At 43.6% G+C, this 22,117-nt stretch overlaps 1 protein-coding gene and 1 long non-coding RNA gene across 2 annotated transcripts in view; one reads left to right on the top strand and one right to left on the bottom strand.

Annotated features, from left to right (window-relative positions):
- ISX (intestine specific homeobox) overlaps positions 1 to 14,472 on the top strand; it is a 26,356-nt gene extending 11,884 nt beyond the window's left edge. Inside the window, exons 3-5 of the mRNA XM_030041539.1 lie at positions 8,821 to 8,972; positions 13,436 to 13,552; positions 14,236 to 14,472. Coding sequence (XP_029897399.1) covers positions 8,821 to 8,972; positions 13,436 to 13,552; positions 14,236 to 14,472 — 506 coding nt within the window. The remainder of the gene's footprint in view (positions 1 to 8,820; positions 8,973 to 13,435; positions 13,553 to 14,235) is intronic.
- LOC115352851 lies at positions 11,657 to 22,117 on the bottom strand. The gene is made up of 3 exons (XR_003927290.2): positions 21,722 to 22,117; positions 17,516 to 17,891; positions 11,657 to 13,651 (listed from the first exon to the last, which is right to left on the bottom strand). It is a non-coding gene; the product is annotated as an uncharacterized LOC115352851 (long non-coding RNA).

Here is a 22,117-nt window from a genome sequence, read left to right as displayed (position 1 = left end):
AGCAGAAGTCCTCTGCACATTGCTGACTGGGAGCTCAGGGGTCTTTTTATTAATCTAAATGTTTTTTTATTATGATAGCATCTTTGATCCCAAAGCATATTGACAAATTCTGGTGGCAATTATCATAAAGACAACAGGAAATACAGAGATGATCTCAGTTCTGGAGAACTTCCAGTATAAGTCATGCCCCCTCTGTACTGATGCCAATTGCAGGCATCTTTAGCTTAGCGTTTATGTTTTCTCTGAAGCCATAAATTCATTTGTACTGTTCATTTGTGGACAAGATGGTCAAATCCATGTACCCCTGTGAAACAGCATGGTTTATCTCTCGCAGAACAGTCTTTTCCCCAATATGCTGACTTATCTTAATGCATTTATGAAACACCCAAAAGACAACGAAGCACTGTATAATCACAATCCTAGATAAATATCGGCTGCCCAGAATACGCCAGTGGGACTGCAAGAAAGGGCACAAGCATCCCATTGTCCTGCAGAACAAAAGGAAGCAATTCTAAATGAAAAGGAAAAGCAGGAGGAAAAAATAAATGCCTATGTATATAATTTGGCTGCCATTAGCTGTCTTACCAGTCTTCTGTTTATCAGTGTGAATAGTCCCTGCAGCCCTGTGTCTCTGAAGTGCAATATTCCTATATACATTTAGAAATGCAGCAGACCATTGACCTTGTTTTGGTGGGTTTACCTGAGGCATTGTTGAAGGCTGGTTCTTTGTTTTTTCCCTCGTTGAAGCCTGACTGTTTATAATCATACCCTGGATATTAAATGAAAGCCACAAAACCTGAATCCTTTACTCCCACCCTTCAGACTCTTCACATAGAAATCTCACTGGTACAAGTAAGCACTGAAGAAAGCAAAGCTGTCAGCAGTTGGGGGACTATCATAAATTCTGTTTATGTTGTTTCGTTGTGCTTTTTGTTTTTTTTTTAGTTAAAGCAAATGTTAGCATTCAATGCTTTCCTCGAGCAGCCCCTTCTTTCCTGGGAATTTTGGATCCAAAGGGTACATTACACAGGACCCAGAGGTTAATTTGTTCCTGCTAGTCAAATCTGTGTAATGTGACCACTTGTAAAGTTGATGGCACATCTTGATAAGTTTATTTCAAAGGTCTTACGAGTACTTATTGGCTTCTCCTAAATTGTCTGAGAACTTCTCATTGCATCCCTGGTATTTGGTACTTTTAATTACTGTTCTTTGAAATTGAGGGCAGGCCTTTTACCTACTGTATTAGCAATTGCTTTATGCTGAAATGGGAAACAGTGGAGACTACGTACTAAAATAATGATGGAATTGTGCTTTCTTGGAGAGAGCACAGACTCTGAGGCAGGGATGTAAACAAGCATGCCTGATTGATGTCTAGAGGTTTGCAGGTACAAATAACCACAAAGAGCACGAATAAAGTAGAAAACCGGCTGTCTGTGCAACCTGCAATAAGCCCAGCTTTCTCCGTGGGCAAATGACTGGTTTCTGACAAAGGTGATTGACCAGAGAGTGTGGGGAGAGTGGTGGAGAACCTGTTTTCCCTGGTGAGAACCGTTTTTGGATTAGGCTGGCCACTGCTTTTAAGGTGAAGTTTGACAACAGCTGAACGTTCACGGAAAGTATGTTTCAAGCTTGAGATTTAGCTGAATGGGGAAACTACACATATACCTACCCCAAATCCACTTTGACCTGAAGGAGTTCGTGAAGGTGCAGGTCATTTAGCCTAGGTACAGAACTGATATCAGGTGATGGAAGCTAACACACCCCCCTGTCAGTTGGGGTCCCTCAAACCATGGCCCGCATGCTTCTTCCTCCAGATATTTCGCTGACCACTGGCTGTGCCAGAGTTACGCACAACACCATTTCAGGGCAGCAGCACGTGTAAACGCTGTCACCATTTTGCTGGCAGATGGGAAGGGTTAAATTCACCAGGGGCTCAGGTTGATGGGGAGCACCATCCTCCGCAACAAACTGTCCACATGAACGGTTTCATACATACCGTCTACTCCTTGCCAACTCCTCTGACAAGCAGACTAAGAAACTCCCCTGGCCACCACTGTACAGCTTGCTCAAACAGGTTTCTAGCCTGGTATTTTTAGCATTCCTGTTCACGCCGTCTAAAGTCTGTACCTCTCTGCATGTCAGCCTTGCTGTCAGGTGATTAGGCACTGTACTCTGCACCAGGGTGGAAGCAACGCTCCGTCAAGGAGTTGTGGACTGAAGGGAGGAAGTCAAGCCTTTAAAAGTTCAAGTCCTGCTGCTCTGTCTTAACTTTGGCAACGCCTGAATGGCCAGCAGCTGGATGCTAAATGCTGCGTTTCGCTAGCAGGAGGCTCTATCCGGAGCATATTGTACCCATCCAATTAGGATAAGTCTCGCTGGCTACGCCAGTCCTTCTTAAAAAAGGCTGAAAAATCACTTTAATAAAGATTAGCCACACTGCCATACTCTCACCTAAATACTGCAGTGCAAGCTCTTTTGAAAGCCTTGAGCCACCTCTTTAACTAGGGGAGGGACTGCCATGGGCACATCTCTGTACGCGGACAAGCATGTTTTGTCCTGATGCCATCAGCACTCTGTAATAACTCTTAGACAGAGTTGCAATTGGGGTTTTTTTGCTATGGGCTTGGCTGCCATCAGCAGAATGTCACCACAAGAGAACAACATTCAGAAAAGCCACAAGAAGGAACCAGCTGGGAGACCCACATATCTGTAATTGGTTGAATTAAAAAGGAGAGAGGAACTTCTTTTAAAGAGGCTAAAAGGGAAAACCAGAACTTAACCAGATATAATAAGGCTCTTTTTCAATGTTCCCAACTTTCTGAGAAACAAATGATACAGTCAACTTTGTTACACAGAGAAAAATATATTTCTGAGGATTCGTAGCTAAAGCCACTTGCTTACTCATGTAATTGCTTTCACTCTTCTTGTCAAAGCAGCAGCAAAATCTTTGGATCTGGTTATCGCATACCATGAGAGGGTGTCTGTCCAGAAACAACAAAGAGGATCGCAGGACGATAAACTGATCACACCAGTTTTCGTCTACCTATATTACATACTCCAAAGCAAATAGGTGCCAGCACTGACTTCCAGCCCTTCTCTTGGGTTTTTAGTTCCTTATCCCTCCAGTGTATGCATCCTTGTAATAAGACCAAGTAGGCTTGATACAGTCTTAGCCTGCTAATGGGCTAAGTGCAAATGGGAGACTCAATTGCAGAGATCTCCCTGAGGTAGCATTTATCTAACTGGTTCAGGTATGCAGGGCAGCTGAGAAACAGCAGTGCGAGCTGTACCATAGGCTATTTGCCTCCTACAGACTATGTTCCAGAATGAATTTGCCCAAGTATGGCATTGCTGCAGCTGTACATCTTTTACTTAGCAAACAGGTACAAGCAGTAGTCTTTGGTATTGATTCACTCATACCTCTAATATCTTGTAACTGTGTTATACTGGATAGTGGAAATAAGCCATAATACGCTAAGCTGAAACTGTGTAAATAAGCAATTGCAAATCAGACTCCATGAGCTGTGCATAGTATTAAAGCCTTAAATTCCCTTACTTTTTAGGAAAGGAATGATGGGGAGGCTTCAGTCCATGTGGATATTTGGAGGTCAGAGATCACATAATAAAGTTGGGAGGGACCTCTGGAGACCATCTTGTCCAACCCCAACTTTAAGCAGGGCCAGCTCAAATCAGGTTGTTTAGGCTATTGTCCAGTCAAGTTTAGAATAACTCCAAGGACTGAGACTTCTCAGCCTCTCCAAGCCCATGTCGGACTACCTTCATGGTGAAAACATTTTTTCGTATTATGTAATCAGAATTTTCCTTGCTGCAACTTGTACTCATTGATCTCATCCTTTCACTGCTCAGCTTCAAGAAGAATCTGTATTTCTACAAAGTTCAAATGTTCCAACTTGCTCCAAGTCTGACCTAGTAATAACGCCAGATCTGCAGAGGACAAGTGGAGCCTGTTACTGAATTTAAAGGAGCTATATTGCTTTATCAGCGTGGAGAATCTGGCCCTTCCAATGTCAATAGTAAGGCAATGTATAGACAGCTGTATCTCTAAGCATCTGCAAATGCTGACATATTTAGCTGCCTGGTATTTTCAGGCTTGGTTTCAGCAGTCAGCTAACCTGCAAATAACTTTCACAGAGCATAAAAGCACACTTGAATATCCCCAGCTTTTACATAGAAAACAGCTCAGGAAACTCAGACAGTCTTATTTCCCCAGAGACTCTAGAGCCACGTTTGTAAAGCCAATGTTACACTTCCAACACTTTCTAGTCTTATATCTTCCACCCAGATTCTTTATTAGATTGTAATTCTGAGTGCTGTTGTTTGCTATGGGATCTCTAAGCTAAGGTCCCAAGGCAAAGGGAAGTATCAAAACTACAGTCAGAGAAAGTTTCATCTTGCAAGAGAAAATGTTAACACACTCCCAGATTTTTTGTATTTTTTATAGTTTGGTTTTTTTTTTAAAAAAACAACAACAAAACCAGAATGACTGATTACTTATTAAAAAAAAAAAGATTTCCTACTGGCAAAAGCCTTGATTAGTTCACAGGAGTCTATTTTGTTAGCAATTTAATTTCATTTCCAGTTGAAATCAAAGCCAGTCCTTCAGACTCTACTGGCCCATAGCTGACCTCATATTATTGTATTTTGTTGAATCTGATGAGTTTCAGGTTTGAAAAATCTGGTTTCAGAAGGATTGACACTTCTGAGCACTGTATAGACCCTTCCTTTACATGAGTTTCATCTGTAAAACAGTTCACCTTTCAAGAAGGAAATATGTGGAGGATGCAAGAGTCAACTGATAGGGAGTTTCTTTTGCCCATCACCAAGTTATTTGGGTCATTTTCATACCAAAGAAGCCTATATGAGACACCAGAAACTCACTAGCCTATTCTCTCTGAAGCCATGCTCTCTAGTCCTGGACACTTCTTAGCTGCCAGTGGGAAAGAATAGAGTAAGAGATGATCTGGCAGATCCATTCCCCATCCCATCTCCAGCACAGTTTAAAATACATTCAAGGCAATGGATCCAGCTCTCAGGTACCATCAGATGTCCCAGCTCAACTAAAAGTTTCTTCCCAAACCTACACCAGCTGCACACAGCCTTTGTCTTCTCATTCTTGTATATTCTTTGTAGGGCAGGCTTTGCAGCTCCTTCTAGAGTCATGATCTTCACTACCGAGTTTATTCCACAAATTGGCCCTGTAGAGATGGTATTGCATTGCTTGTAACAGCTGATTTCTTGAGTCTATCTAGGTTGATTAATCCAGTGAAGTCTGTATCGAGTGTCCTGCCAGCACCCACAACTTCTTAAGCTGGTAGCCAAGGATAGATATCCACATTATCATCTCTGTCTCTGATGTGTATGAACATACTCTCTATGGAGAAGTCCTGCAGCTAGCATGGTCTAATAATGTAAACCATTCCTTTCTAGCACAGGTAGTAGTCCCTGGTTTGGGCACTAAAAGTCTTGCCTTAGCTTTGATTCCCCGTTACAAAGAGGAGATGATAGCTGTCATCATATATGCTTACAGGCAAGAACTAATGATTGCTGTTTGTACGGTGCCTGCTTCGATGAGGTCTGATCCAGCTGGTCTTTGGCATTCACTTCAATCCCATCACGGTCCAGTTCAGTCATCTCAGTTCTGTAGAGTCTGGTTAATGTATGAGACAGAAGGGTTTATACTGGACTAAGTCATTATTTGCTGTATTCTGATGGAATACTAAAATACACCTTTTTTATTATTTGATGTGACATCTTAGGTTTTAAATTGTAGACAGTTTCTTCCTTGCTTTGCATAGTCATGAAATTATACTTCAGTTCATTAATCTAATACTTTTTTTAAAAAAGTACATTGGGATTTTTTTGCTAATCCAGAAATTTTCCATGGGGTAGGCAGGTTTGTTCTCTTTCTCCTGAAGGCTTTCTGATTGCTAGAAGGTACATAGAGTGCCTGCGCATACAAAACCTGGCAGGACAACAACTCTGTCAGCTTCCCAGATGTTTATGTACAGGTGGGACCACAGGAACGAGGAGGTGGTCACAGTTTGAGCTTGGATCTCTTGCTCCACTCTGGAAATGATGGAGGTAGATTGCAGCTTCTCCCAGGTTTGTGGAGCCAGTCTTCTACCCTGGATAGAGGCAGGAGCTCAGCTCAGTGTTCAGGTGATGTACAGGACATCTCAGGGAGGCCTCAAGTTTCTGAGACCAGTGCAAACTTCACTTGTCGGGATCTGCTATATGAATTGCCCAGTGCCACAGAAATATGAAGACCATACGTTGTAATGATACAAATACAGCAGAGAGATTCATTACTGTATGACAGAACGTGATGGGCTTGACAAAATATCAGCTTAGTATTCAATCTTACCTGTCTGCAGTATCTCCCAGGAGGATATGGAGGCCAACCCGCACAGAGAAGTGTGAGGTGAAAATCTTCCAGACAAGAGACACCATTATGAACTGTTAGCTCTATCATATCTACAGGGGACATAGTGTCCTGAGATTCATAGTCTCAGCACTGATATTTCCCTTTTAATCCATATAGCAATAAATCCCCCTTACAGCCATCTTTTGGGAAGGTTCAAGTAGACGCAACTTTGTAATCAGGGCTTCTTAGGAGAGGGTGCCCATTGCTATATTCAGCATGAACGCACAAAATTATTTCTCATTTCAGATCGCTGCCCCAGTAGTGCCAACAAGATTCAATGTAAATAACATTTTTCTCTTGGGGCTGAAGCCAGTGCTGCAGTCTAATGAGTAGGACTTTGATAGGCTGGTGAAAAGTCTAATGATATGGATTTAACTGTGTTGGACATCAGCTTTATTAGGCTGTTTCTGAGATACGGGAGTATTGACAGTGTTTATGATAAATGACACTCCTCAGTTATTCTTGCATGACTGGTTTCCTTTCAAAGTACCTGAAAGGTTTAGAAAAGATGAAATATTCACAATGGAATATATTCACTTACTGGTCCCCAGGTATCGTGTCTTAGGCACCTTCCTACCAAGTCGATGGACAGAATTTTTTATTCCTTATTTTCTGTGTCAACAGAGTCACAATAAAGTTTCAATTACAGAATGAAAAATGTCATTTTCTGGTTGGCACAGAGCCTAATTTATATTGGCCAACGTTTTAGTTACCTTTTTCATTGCATTAGCCCCCAAAAGGAAAAGTTTATGCTAATGGTTGAACAAAAGGGGGGGGGGGAAGTACAAAGTCTCTTTGAGGGACTAAGATAACCTTCTCTGGTTAACTGTTCCCGTTAGGAAGTATATGCATCTACTTACATAGTATGAATTGGTAGATGTCATCAGACCATGGAAGACCAAAAGCAGTTCTTTAAAAAGGTCATTTTCTTGAGCAACATGGTGTCATTGCAAATTACTTAAGGTCATTGAGTAACAAGCTCGTCATAGTCACTAGTGATATTAGAATTTTTATGCTCCTATCAGGCTGCAGTTTTCCAAGGTCAGTAGAAAAACCCTGTGACTCAATGCTTGGGACATGGCTTTTTGCACTGGTTGCTCAATGTCAGCTGGAAGATACTCCATTTGTACATCAGAGAGGATTCCAGCCTTGGGATGAGGCTGAACTCCACGTTCTGCAGATCAGCTGCCTTAGAGCTCACTTCTGCTGCTCCTTTCTCCTCCTCCTTGCAAGACATCATCCCTTCAGCATCATTTCATAGCAACCTAGACCTTATTCTAACTTACACCAAGTGGCATACAGAGTTCATGATCTAAATAAAATACTCTGGTGTGGGAGGGGATTTTCAAAACAATGTAGGAGTTCTGATGGAAGTCTTTGGTGTGGACACACCACAGCAGGTGAAGGAATGGAGCAGCCTAAGAGCACCATTAGGAATTAATAGCACCGAAAGTTCCCCGTATACTGCTCCATAGGTTTTAAGGCCTTGTAGTTCTTACGGTTCAGCTTGTTTAGAAAGTCCCCACACCACAACACTGCAGTCAGGAGAATACCATGACTTTTCTTTGTAAGGTAACATTTTTAATGCAACTGTCACACTATAGTGAAAACCGCTGGATATCCCTAAATACTGCTGAAGGAATGCTATGGAAAGAGAGCAGTGGTCAGTTAGTCTGGAATGGTTGACTTCCATTCCCAGTATTCACACATTTTGGGTACTCTCTGATCTTGCTGGCATACAGGAGGAGAAAATTCATCAAAATCAATAGAGTGGCAATGGAATAAAATAATACCTCAGAGCTTGAAGAAAGCTTAGTAAGACCAGTATGATGGGAAAAGATAGGGATGGAAAAGCTATGAGCTGAAAGAAAGATGGCACTTCATTACAGGCATGAGAACAGCACCAAGACAAAATGGAGTATCTATCTAGTTTTTCATTCAGTTTACATTAAAGGTTTCTTCACAAATAGTTAATAAGGGATTATAAATTAGCAACAGATGTGTGCATGTGACAGACAGGAGCAAAAAGGGGTCAAAGGCTGGTCCAGCACTAAAGGACTTTGATGACAAACCATTGCAGGGCTAGTGTGGTTAAAATACAAAGGGTTTTGTAGCTGTTGACATGCAGTGGATCCATGGAATTAGCACTGCAAATGGGCACTTTTGACTCACTCCTTGAATGATAAAGGAGTTCATTCGCATTCACTGCTGGGTCAGGAGACAGTCACCTATGGTAAGTACATCTCTGGAAGGTGTTGGAGTGGGTGCCATCCCAGCTGCATAGCAATTTACAGAAATTCCTGGATCTCTGAATCTTCTTGTGGCCCTGTGGCCTTTTCCTATAAAACGCAATACACCTTTCCTTGTTTGCACAGTTGAGAGGAAAGGGAAACGGAGAATCCGGACAACGTTCACAGCTGAGCAGCTTCAGGAACTGGAGAAGATTTTCCAAGTGACTCACTACCCGGATGTCCATATTCGAAACCAACTGGCAGCAAAGATAAACCTCCCAGAAGCCAGAGTTCAGGTACATTGTGTCTCCAAACGGCTATGCTCACTGCACCAACTCTTTATTCAGAGTACATTCTTAATGGTTTATGCCTGGGTGACAACGCTAATGAAATACGTGACCTCTCAGTTACCTTACAGAGGAGGCCAGTATCACCATTCTCCTTTTGCAAATAGGGAAAAAAGTATTTGTCACCTAGCTGGGACTAACCAAATGGGATTAATCAAAGGGTTAACAGGAGCTCTAAGCATACTAAATGCATAGCAAATAGGAGTCACAGATGGTTATAAGCAACCTGTTGGACTCTGTAGCGACAGAGCGGCCATTTATGAAAATATTTATTAATCATTTATCAACCTTTTATAGACTAATGTACATGCAGCACAAACTGCCATCTACATCCATCTTCTACAGGGTCTCAAAAAAGTGAAAATAACTGCCCAAATGAAAATGCTTTCTTACTGTTCTATATTTTGATATCACAGGCTTTAAATTCCCTGGCTGTAATTTCAGTGCACGGAAACTAATCCAGTTCTCCCCATCTGTAATGCAGTCTTGCTGACTGAGCTCAAAATTGACCCCAAATGTTTACTGCATATGAAATCTGCTACATTAAAATATACATACCACTGTGTATTGGAATTTGGTGTTGTTTACCAGGCACTGTTGTGATGATTTTTGTACGAGGCAGTTCCTGTACTCGCCATAATGCTAGAGTCATCAGTGTACTTCTATGCACATATCCCACTCTAACAACCAAAGTTCAACGCAGAGCAGTTTATTGACTATGACATGCCTGGAACTATCAACTAACCATGATGATATTGCTTCATAGTTAGGTGACAGGGAGAATTGGAACAGCACAGACATAATATGCCCATTAGCAATATCAGTGTACCCACAATGCATTTGCAATGGTATAAAGCACAAGCTGGGCTACTAGTCAGTGTTCCCAGCAAATCACATGAAAGAACAGGACAATCTTCTGTTTAAAAAATTATTTATAATCTGTGGGGGGGGGGGGGGAATAAAAAAGAGTTATCATGGGAAACATCAACCTGAGATGTACACAAAGGTAGTAAAAAGCCCCTCATGTATGAACTGCAGATGGCAAATTCCCAATTCAGACAGTGTTACACATGACATCATAGAAAATTCTGCATTTGACCTTATTGTGGCTGATAAAGGGAAACCGGCCACAGAACTAAAAATTAGCAGCAACTTAGGTACAAGTTACAAGTTGTTACAGTTTTGATTGATTGCATTTGTCACATATAAACAAAATAGGGTGCAGATAATTCGTATATGCTCTTGGTACTTTGAAATAATAGTTTGACAAAGTTAAAAGCAGTATAAGTCAAATCACCTCAGAGAGATAATTTAACCGGGAAAAAAAAAGTGAGCAACCATTGGGTAACCAAGTGAAACATTGCATAACTGTGAAAAAGCTTGTGTCCTCCAATCAAGAAACAAAGGTATGATTGCTGTGAAACAGTTAAAGTAGATAGATAGATGGAATTATATCCCTGCATGTGTGTATGCCTACATGCAACACAAAATGAAGAATGTTGGATGAGTAAACATTAGAAACAAGAAATTATAAAAAATGAATAAGCAAAGCAGAAGGATACAGGCCAAAGCTTTGGTCAGAAAAATCAAGGATCATCAGAAACTCGATAAAAGTCCATTAAGAACAAACAAACAAAAAAAAGTGAACAATTACTTTGATCTATTACTTTATAGGAACAATGGGACTGTCAAGGATAATGCAGAAATGGCAAAGATGTTCAGTCATAATTTCTGCTCTATCCTTGGAAATATGTCAGGTAAGGTGGTAGTATCACACGATGATGATGAAACACTTTCCATAAGGACAATGTTGAACAGCAGCTGCTACAGACAGATATTTTTAAATCCAGACATTTAGGTGACTTACCTCCAGGAGCTCTCAAAAGGCTGCTTGAGAAGCGCTTTGGGTCATCAGTGTTGATATTTAATCAGTCCCGGAGCACAAGAGACATTCTAGGGGCCTTGAAGGAATCTAATGTTGTGTCAGTATTTAAAGGGTAAACAGGACAACCAGATAATGACTGGCCTGTCAGCCAAACATTGATTTTTGGCAAAACAGTGATAAAGCCGATAGGAGTCTCTGTTAATGAAGAATTAAAGAAAGGGTAATATATTTAATGCTTATCAACACAGGTTTATGGAAAATAGATGTTGTCAAACTCATCTTTTTATGATGAGATTGTTGGCAACAGTTTTAAAATGAAAGAGGGTAGATTTAGATTGTATATAAGAAATTATTTACGATGAGGGTGGCAAGACTCTGGAGCAGACTGCCCAGAAAAGCTGTGGATGTCCCATCACTGGAAGTGTTCAAAGTCAGGTTGAACAGCGTTTTGAGCAACCTGATGTAGTGAAAGATGTCTGTGCCCACAGCAGGGCAATTGGACTGCGTTCTGTGGTTCTACGATTCTATGATTCTACGTATTTGGTTGATAAAGGTAATAACATTGATGGCATGTCACTGTAAGGACCTTGCCTTGGTCCTACAGCCTGCTTGGATTAAGAAAACAGAGCAGATCAAATGGCATGTGCTAGTAGACAAAAAGCTAGGTCTGCAACAGGTGTTCAGTTGCAAAGGAGGACATATCAAAGGTGGTCTCTCATAGGAACCATTTAAGGACACAAAGGTGAATTTGAACTACATAATCAGTAAAATCTTTAATGATAGTGCTATGAAGTGGTAAGAAGATTAAAGGACTGGAAAATAATGAAAAGGCTGATTCTTTAGTACAGCAAGCTCTGGATCATTGGTCATGTGTCTGCAAGAGAACAACAAATGGACAATCTTACAGAGCAACAAATGGAGACCATTCCTACAACATGGGACTTGTCACCCTCTCTCTGCACTCTGTTTTAGTCCTTGTTTCCTTGGACAACCTGCTGACCACTGAGAGGGTAAATGAGTCTTTTGTGAAATCTCAAGCAGGCTTAAGGAGGCACTTGTCCCTGGCTTTAGCACTGGTGTGACTTTCGTGAACACGCATGGGAATACTGTGCTCTCAGTGCCATAGCTCAGGAACACTGGAAAAATGAAAGTTAGTAGCGTGAAGAGAGTAAATTATATCAGTAGCTGTTGGAGGGCTGGTTGGGCAAAAAAAAGAGCAGTTCAGTCTGTGAACACAGCTTTGCCCTTATTAAAAAAAAAAAAAATAATCCCTGAAGTGAGGACTTTATCCCGTGTGCAGACTTTGGAAGGAGCATTTCAGAGGTTGAATTTTGGCTTCAGTCTCCCCTCTGCCTCCAATCACTTTGTTGCTGTTAAAGTGGAGTCATTTTTATGGTGCTGTTTCACCATATAACTCCTGCATGGTAGAAAGGGAATGAAGCAGTTCATATAGACTAAGCAATTCTCAAACACATGCAAGCCCAGATAAACAAGACTGTCCTTTCAGTAACCTCAGATACTGCTAACTACCAGCAATATAGCAGAGGGGTCCTGACATTCCCATTACTTCCTGGGCAAGAGATGCAGAAATAATTGAGCTGCTCATTATTTGGTTTAAAATGCATACGTATTTACATCTAGTAACATCTGGTGTTGATCACTAACACCTTGTGCTCTTGTGAACCACTTGCTTACATTCAAACAGCAAGTTCCTAAGCCAGCTAGAAACTACAATGGAAGGGGGATTCAACTTTTCACAGCAATGCAGCAAGATGCACTACTGTGGCTGCACAATAAATACTTGTGTGCCTCAGCCAGAAGCCAGACTGGTCAAATCAGCTGACAGATGAAAGAAACTCCCCTGAGAAAATGAGTCATCTGTTTTCCAGTGAAAAAGAGATGGCAGATAACATACTCAGACTGCTGAATGATTTAGAAGGTTTCATCCCCTTGGGTCTTTTGCTTAGGTCCCTTATGTGAATTTCAAAATGTTACCAGCTAAATATAGGAAGAACCCTGTTACTACATCTCCACTGGTGACACATTTTTATTGCAGCCCAGCAAAACATCTAGGTGGGTCTTTTCCCAGTCTATTCACTTGGGAACAGGGTAGAAGAGCCCTGTCATGCAACAAATTGCACCTCCTAGGGAAAACAGAATGCCACGTGCCTTGACTGCTGCAAAGCTTTCACCACGAAAGGATCTGCTTTCCCAGGAGAGCCCTGGAAGACCTGCTGCACCCTGTGACAATGTCTTTCCTTAAACAGGGAGATCCTAGCTCTTCTGTGAGCTGCGAGAGAAAAGAGGCTGTCATGATAGTCCAGACATCCCACATGCTATGCAAAATGTGAAAGGTGCTGTGCTGAACCCAATGTTTTCCTTTAGATTTCCTTCAGATTCCTGGTTCTGCCAAGCTGGAGGTCAATGTTTTTTGATGCTCAGAGAGCAGGCAAAGTAGTTGGATGTGAGCAGTTCCTCTTCCATCTCCTGTTCATTTCTGTGCCTTTTCTTTCTTGCCTGTATCCAGATCTGGTTCCAGAACCAGCGAGCAAAGTGGAGGAAACATGAAAAGTTTGGCAATTTTGGTGGCCTTCAGCATCTGACAGAAGTTGATTTCATTCCTGCTGCCAAGTCAGATATCACAGTGAGTATAGGAAGCGATGTATAAAGCCACTGAGGGAGGAGAGATATCTATCCTTCACCAGGTCACCTCTTCACATGGGACTATCCCAGAGGAGGAGGACTGGAAAAGACAAAAATGGCAATATGATGAAGAGAAATGCCAGCAAATATGGTCAAATAGCACATTTCTTTATGAAAATAAACCTGGTTTGTAAATAAGCCATGAGGTGTCTCTTGCAGGATGATCCTTCCCCATTTTACTTCTAAATCACTACCGTGTAAATCATCCTTAGATTCAAAATATCTTTACCATCAGAAATTTCCTGAACAGGAAGAAATACGAAATTTGCAGCCACAAAGCAATGTTTCTTTATAGACAGTATCTCTTTACAACATCCAGCCTTGTTAGGCTGACCAGAGCTTTTTGTCCTTGACCCACGTCCTTGCCAAGTCCAGGACAGTTAATATTACCTAGGCTGGCACACAGGCTTTTTCCCTGTCAGGAGTTTTTCCATGGCTAGAACAAAGGGTATTTTGCCTTGCTCCCTGGGTGACAGCACACCACTGGGTTTTAGGGGAGTCTATTCTTCTAAAATTTTCTTCTTAATTACTGAGCACCAGGGAAACAAATAAGGTTGATCATAAATTGTATCTAACTAAAAGTCTGTATTGGTTTACCTGAGACTGCATTTTTACTCTTGAAAGGCTCCTATCTTGATGCCAAGAAGGCTCGCTGCTACCATCCCTGCCGTGGAATACTACTCGCCGCTGCACGGGCAGCTGACAACTGCCTGGCTGCCCAGCGCGCTCTCCTTCGTCCCCCACCGCTTGGAGCTGCTGCCCTTCCCAAAACCGTACTTGCTCTTCAACGTCCTCCCCCCTTACAGCACGCCGCTACCCCAAAAGTTGGAAAGGAGCAGTATCTGCGCCAGCTCCACATAGAGGAGGATACGGGGGGAGTGGGGGACTTTGGGGGATGCTCTTCTCACCCATGACCATTTTGGGGGGGGGTGCGGTTCCTCTCCTTGAACAAGCCTGCCAGGACGATGGGTGGCCTCTGGTGCAAGGTCAAGCTTGCTGCAGGAGTGCCACCACGAGTCGCCGCAGCCTTGCAAACGCGGTCGAGAGCCACCATGGACCAGGAAGGAGCTCCCCATCAGCCCAAGGAGCAGCATGCTCTCTACAAACCCAACGGCTCAACTGAGAGCCCCTGCCTGGGGGGGGAACGGTGCACCAAGCGGCCCTGCAAAGGGACTGGGGTTTTACTCAGCCCTGACACAACGCTGGATGACCCTATTGCGCTGGTGGTTTAGGGCAGGCAAGATGCCTGCGATGAGGTGTGTGTAGCCCCAAGGTGCAGCCAAAAGGGCTTTCCTCAGCAGGTTTAGGTCGCTTTCCTCATACATTCTGGTCCTCATGCGCTGGGGGGTGCAAAGGACATGTTTAGGTCAAAAATCAAACTTTCTAGATAGTTTTTTTTTCCCAAGTAGTCAATGAGGGAGGGGGGTAGGTTTGATTTGCTGTCTGTGGTTTTGACTTGAATAAAGGGGCACAAACACAATTTGAGCTGAAATATGACAGTCTGAGAGGGACAGCAGTGCTGAGCTCTGGATTTGGTACTGTGAGTCTCTGGGGGCAAGAGAATTCTTCAGCTGGTTAATTAAAATGCTTATGAGGAAGCCTTTCATTTTTTGACCTGAATTAAGAAAGCTCCAAAACTCCATCAGAAACAATAACAAAAAGAGACAGCCTGAGTTTAATCTGCTAGACATAATAGGATGGTATGACCCCACAGTTTGGTTTAATTGTAGATCGATAATGAGATCAGCCTGCCCACTTACAAAATGTCTGTATGCCTTACTATTTACATAATATTCATCTTCCGACATATGGTGCTTTTTTCCCCCTGCTTATTCAGGGTCCAATCCTGCTTCCACTAATATCTCCACTGACTTTCCCAGGAAGCACCTGTTGGAAAGCACTGTTTAAAGGGTTGCACCATCTTCTGTCTTGCAGCCACAGCACATGTTGCACACTGACAGGGGAAGCTACTGAGCAAAGCCATTAAAATGTGGTCTCCCTCCCAGACATATCACTTGTAAGGGTGGCCATTCGTGACAGAGTCAAAAAGCAAAGCAAATTATGACCCAAAGGCTTGCTGGGAAGGCTGTCCTGTGCACGTGGGAGTGCAGGTAGGTTAATGATTCTGAATAGGTTGCTTACTTAAGAAATCCCTCCGGCTAGACTGCAGCTGCCAGGTCTTCAGCCTTCTTCTAGCTGCTAATTGTTAGTTACATAGTGGATCACAGTGAGTCAACAGCTTTCTTGTTGTCTGGCTGGTACCAGCTTTCCGTGTACTTTAGGTTTGGGAGACCTGTAAGCTAGGGAGTAGCTGATTGTTGCAGGGGAAAAGATAAATCCTACCCTATATGGGTTTCATTTCTCCAGGCCACAACTATTCAGCAGAAGTCAGATATACTGTGTCCTTCCTCCTATAGGTCTTACACAAGACCTTTTTCCCACACCTGCTTGGATCTTTACTCTATATCCTCTTCATCACTGTCACCTTACCTGTCATCTGAAGGACAGTCCAGTCAGACACAGGACTAAACTTCAGCTCCAACAAAGGGGTTTAAGCTAACTAATTAAAATCAACAAGAATTAGCTATGGTGTTTACCTCATGCAACTTTAGGTGACTGCATTGCAGCCATACACACCTGAATTAAGCACCCTGGGCTTTAAAGAAGAAAAAGTGATCACACTAAGGTTTCTAGGTTAGGTGAAGTCCACGCATTCGTGCAGTTTCCAGGGTGTGAGTTGTCCCTACGCAATGATTAGCTTGAATATAGACACTGACATTGTAATCATCTAAAGCTAAGGGGGCATGACTCTTTGCACAAGTAGACCAGGGCCACAAGCCAGCACCTGCATCGGGACAGCTTATCCTGCGGGAATATTTGTGTAGCATAGAGGAGGATTCTGGGATGATCATAATGTGACAATTTTTCTTGGTCGGGATATGGAGTGTTTGAATTTCACCAGTCTTTTAATAGAAACCAAGCAGCTTTCCAGGATTATTGCCTACTTTCTGTCCACTCCACGTGTCTGTCTGATAACCACATGGCCAGGGTTCCTACACATCATGATGCCTGCCCAGAATCTGGACGTTCTGCTTCATGCCTCTGAGGTCCTCTAGAAGCCCTGTTTTGGACCAGAAAGGTGAGAAGCAGAGCTGCTGAGCAAACTTAATCAACTTCATCTCGAAAAATCAAAGCCTTAGAATTCCTTTTTTGCTAGCAGGTTCAATAGTTGGAGGGTTTGTTTTGATGTAGAACAATTTTGCTTGGGCTTTCTTGTTTATTTATGAAGTTTCAGAATTTCCCACTGAACAGCAGCTCTAGGTTGCAGGATATGTGTAGCATCTCCATCCATATGCAGCTGGTCAAATCCCAGAAAGACTTAATATTATTACCCTGTTTTTCACCAATTTCGTAATGTTATTCTGAGGTGAAGCCAGAACAAATTAGCACTGAGTGGGGCAGTTTCCAGCATCTTGTTAAACCCCAACACCTCCTAGCCTTCCAGTTTTCATCCCATCTCATCTAATAGTGGTATCTTTCCCTTCCTCTGCATCCCCTACCTATCTTCAAAGCAAGAAGTAAGAAAGCCCACTTGTTTCATGGCTGGGCTGGTCCTCAGGATGTATTTTTTCACTGTTTTATACTCTGATGTTTCCAGAAAGTGCCAGATTGGGCACACAAGTCTTTGGGACACCCTGAACTCCACAGTCCTTCAGACAAATAGGATTGCTTTGGGCATAAATGTGTCTTAAACCTGCCAAAGGGTTACTAGAGGAACAAGTCATCTGAGGAAGCTGACCACACGCTAGCAAGACCTGCGTATAGAAATGCAGTCATAGTTTCATCCTAACTTCAGAATAATAGTCTGAGCAGGTGGCTGGGAAAAAAAAGAATCATTTCTCACCACCAGTGTATGGCTCCAACTGTGCTGCCTCGGAGCGAACCGGTCCATCTGATCTCCCAGCACGTCTGCTACACTTGTCCCAGCCAGGAACACCCTGACCACCTCTCAGCAGACTCATCCCACTTCTCAAACAAAAATGTGTGGTTCTCATCTCTACCCAAAGGGCCTGGCAGAGAGCTCGGGCTCAAATCCAGTCATGATAACGTTTTGTCCCCTCTGTGGATCTGAATCACTTCCCCGAGGCAGTGGCAATGAGAGGTGACAGCGTGAAGCTACACGCTCCCCGTCGACGGACGTCCTGGAAGGCTGTTGCTGCAGTCCGCTGGATCAGGTCACATTAGCCTAATAGCATCTCAGAAACGTCTTGTCCTAGTCCCTGACAAAAATGAAGGGCCATTACTTATGGTAGGTGCTTAGAGGTTTTGCCTCACCTGATTCCAAGTGATTCAAATGACAGGGCTTACAGCCCCCTTGGGGGAGACCCCTCTGCAGTCTCACAGCTCTCCGTGACTCTCCGCTTACTTTTTCCATATGACAGTTTCATCCTTTAATCCCCCATAAACCCCCTTGTAACCTGAACAATTCCTGCCCCCCGGCTTATGGCCCTGATTTCCATTTTCACGCTGACTTTTCTCAGTGAGCCAGGCCACCGATTTCAGGGAAATTAGCCCTCTTCAGCACGAGGTGGACATGATCCTGCCGATGATGTTTGCACACCACAGTTCTGAGCCCTCAGAACTCCCTGGCTTGTTCTTTAGCTCACCTAGCTATCTGGTGTCCTTAATCTTTCCTTGTAAATTCCTCTAGGACATAGGTATTGAGGGCAAAATGCTCAATTGGATTAAAAACAATTAGATGGACGACGAAGGTCCAAGAACCGATGTAAATTAGCACCGATCAAGAGGGTAGAGACTGGGACAAAGTCCAAAGCGGGTGGTAAATACGCATCAGGGAGAAAGGGATGGGGAGTGCGGCAAGTTGGCAGGGTTGGGACCAGCTTTGCCCACATTTCAGCTACCTGGGAGAATGGGCCCTGGGCTGCTGAAGGGGAAGAGGGCATGACTGTACAGGAGGAAATCATGGCTTAAAAAGGACCCCACATAAAAAAAAAAAAAAGGATGATGAGGCTACACGACAATTTAATGTGGAAAACTCTGCATATCAGACTGAAATGCACCCCAGTGGGCAGAGCAAGAAGACATATGTGCAATGATTGCTCTTCTGATCAAAAGCTCATTTTGGGGGTATTTTTTACTCTTAACTGGAGTTTTCAGGTTGGATGGCTTTTAACTGTACCACAGTAAGAGAGCCCAGGGGACTCTAGAAAGCTTTTCTGTTATTGTTGCCGTTGTTTTGTGGGGGTGGCTAGAATAGAGAGCTGGGGTTTGGAGGGGTTGTTTACTTTTAAACATTTCTTTTGTCTTTTTTTTTTTCCCTGTGATTACCACATACTCTGATCACAGTCAGAAAGAGAGAATGCAGAGAGAGTGCTGCCTGCTCTGCAATTCCAAACAGGTACACACTAGACCTTGGGTCACAAAAAGCTGTGATTTAAAGCAGTCAAACATCTGGTTCTTCATGCTTGTTGACCAAGCTCTCAATCCTTTTCCCGCTCTGTGCTCTGGCCTGACTTTGCTAAGCGACTATAAAGTGTCCTTCCTCTGTTACCTCTCATCTCCCCTTAGCCTGGACTACAGGTTTCCCCTAAGTGCCTACTTCTATTTTCTTGCTCTGCTCCCTTTTTGCCCCTTGGCAGTTTGGTGTATTTTTGTGTTATGAGAAAATGCTGTCACTTCTAGCTCAGGGACCAAATGAGCCCACAGCTGTGCGTCTCAGGGAGATCAACCAAAAAGACCGGGTGTAAATAAGGGCTTAATTCAAAATATAATGGTCAGTGAAATAATTCAGGTGAGCTTTTATCCAACCAGGAGAGTTTGGCTCTTCCAAGAAGGCCTCTTGTGGCACTTCCTCCTTGCTTATGTCTTCATGCAAACCTGCTCTGTTCCTGGGCCAGTTTTTACCCCAACTCCATGACATGTTCTTGCTTTTGCTGAAATCCATCATTTACAGTGTCTATCCAAAGATAGCTGCACAGACTAATTTTATTTTCAAGTGGCTAGCAATAAAAACTCACCCTTTGACGTCCTGAAGCCCAGCAGAATGGAGAAGGCAGGACAGGAAAATGCCTTTCATTCCAGGTCTTCAGAGCTGGACCTTCTGAAAAGACTGGAGTTTGATTAAAAATGAACCTGGTGTCAAAGCTACAAGGTGTGTTTAGATGAAACGCTTTAAAAGGAAACCCAAACAGATATTTTTTTAATCAGCTCAAAGAAAAAAACCATCTGTGTCTCAAGGTAGCAAATGATTCATTACTCCAACAGCTGTTTTCATAGGCATTTCAAGGAGAGGATGTCCCCTCATGGGGTAGCTTGCATTGGAGCTGTGACCCTTTCTGGGACCAGCATATCAAGGGGTACATGTTGGCCACCTGAACGATCTGCAGTCTGTTAAAGAATTAAAGAGTACCAGCCAGCAACTGCATGCCAGGAATTCATAGCAGCTGCCCCTTTTTCTGCATTTCAAAACTCTGATGGTCACATTCTTTGCCACATTGTGTTCCTCATCTTTGTCACACGGCTGATAAGCTTACGGGACAGAAATTCACTGAATCCTTCATCATCTTCAATTAAATATAGATACTGCTATTTACAGTCTTACAGACCCCAGGCCTTGTCACCTCTTAATGGTTTCGAACACTTCCAAGAGCAGAAAAGACCCATTTTGTCTGCTCTTCAACAACAGGAAAAGCCAATTTAACACTTCTCTTTCTTTCTCTGCAGGAAGCATGTTCCTGACTCTGGGATGGTACCCTTTGCTTTGTTTGTGACTGCTGAAGCTAGGAAGATGTTTAGGGCTCTCAGCAATATCAACCTTGCCTGGCACTAATTTTCCACTCTCTGAAACCTTGCTATTCCCCCTCTCCTTTCTTTTGTCTCCCCCACGCATTAGCAGAACAAATGCTACTGCTACTTTTGCTTTATTCCCTCGGCCAATGTCTTTTTGCTGCTCTGAACTTAGGGCTGTCCCATACAATGCTGCCAGGATTTCCCAGGCAGGAATAGGTGCGCAGTCTTTTTTTTAGGGGCACGAGGCAGTGCAAAGCACCTCCTCACTGCCATGAAATGGGCGCTAGTGTAGGGAGCTACTCAGGAGAGGTTTCTTCTTCGTTTGCCTGGAGGAGGAGTGTTCAGGGTCCGGTGTTCAGGGTCTACCATCGGATTCCCAGGGTTGTCCTTCTTATAGTTAAGGAGAAGCAGGTCCCCACTAAGGGATCTTAAATCTCAGCCTGCGTCACAGGTGTTTGGGCAATCTTTTATTGATGGCATTTTACAGCACTCCTCAGTGCAATTCCTCTGCTCTCAGATGCTTTGAACTTTACCAGATTTTAACTTTCAAAATGCAATGTTTTTCTGTGTTATCTGTCTGCCTCAGGCCGATGTCTTAAATCTAAGCAATTCAGTCCTTGAGGCTGGGGAAGGTGCTCTCTTTTGCTCATGGTGACAAAATTCTGGTACCCTTTTGAGAACAGCACGTGGAGCGGGAGCTTGAAATCTGGCATGGAGCTGGCCTTTTCTGTTAATTGTGCTCTTTGCCATCATTATTACCAACCACTGTCATCTGGCCAAAGTATCAGTCTTTGAAAAGTATCAGTCTGCACAGGTTTATTCTGTGTCCTTCAGATTATAGCAATCACATTCCTTGTGGAGTCGATGCTCCCTAGCAATGCTTATTCTGATGGCTCAGCACAACTTCCCTCACAAGCTCAGTTCTTGGCTTGCTGTGAACAACACGTGGCCCAGATTCTCACGACAGCCACCAGAGCCCTTTTCCCCTGGTTTCTGAATGCCCCACCACCTCAGTCGCAGGATCGGGATGGTGGAGCAACCTCCTCAAGCCTAATAGCAGGAGCACATTCCGAAGGGAAGGTGGGAGGGCAGGGAGGGGTTGTGGCTGGAGAAGGAGAATGGGACAAGGACTGGCATAAGCAGAAGAGGCTGGCTGGGCGAGGAGACTGCTGGGGAGCCACGGACGTGAGACCAGAGGTGATGCCAGCGCGTTCGTGGAGCCAGGATGGGTGGGTAGCAATGGACTGCGCAGGGACAAAGAGCTGATCTGAGGCAGGGTGAGGGGCAGGTTTGGCCCTACCTGTTCCTATGGGATGCTCGGCTAGTGGCTTGACTTGCAGGTTTCACTCGTGCAAGGCTCCTTTTCCACGTGCCTGGCTTGGCTGGATCACACTACAGCACTATTTGGCACTGCCTGCCTGCAAAAATAAGATCCCCAAAATCTGACGGTGGCGTGCCCATCTCGGGAGGTCTCCCGGCCGTTGCCAGCCTGTGCCCTGGTTCTTGTCTGCAATATAGGGATTGCACACCCTTGCAAGACACGAGCCTGTGGGGCTCAGACACCCCCAAGGTGGAGCACTGCAGAGAGCCCAGTGGAGTGGAAATACTTCTAACACCAGAGCAGGCAGCAGCTAAGGCCTGAAAGCTCACAATTAATAACAAAAAAGCATAAAACAAGCCCTACTTAAAGCCTGTT

This window comes from Aquila chrysaetos, chromosome 17 (genome assembly GCF_900496995.4).
Source record: "Aquila chrysaetos chrysaetos chromosome 17, bAquChr1.4, whole genome shotgun sequence".
NCBI classification, from domain to species: Eukaryota; Metazoa; Chordata; class Aves; order Accipitriformes; family Accipitridae; genus Aquila; species Aquila chrysaetos.
Note: the sequence above shows the minus strand (reverse complement) of the source record. Positions and strands in the feature narration are given on the sequence as shown.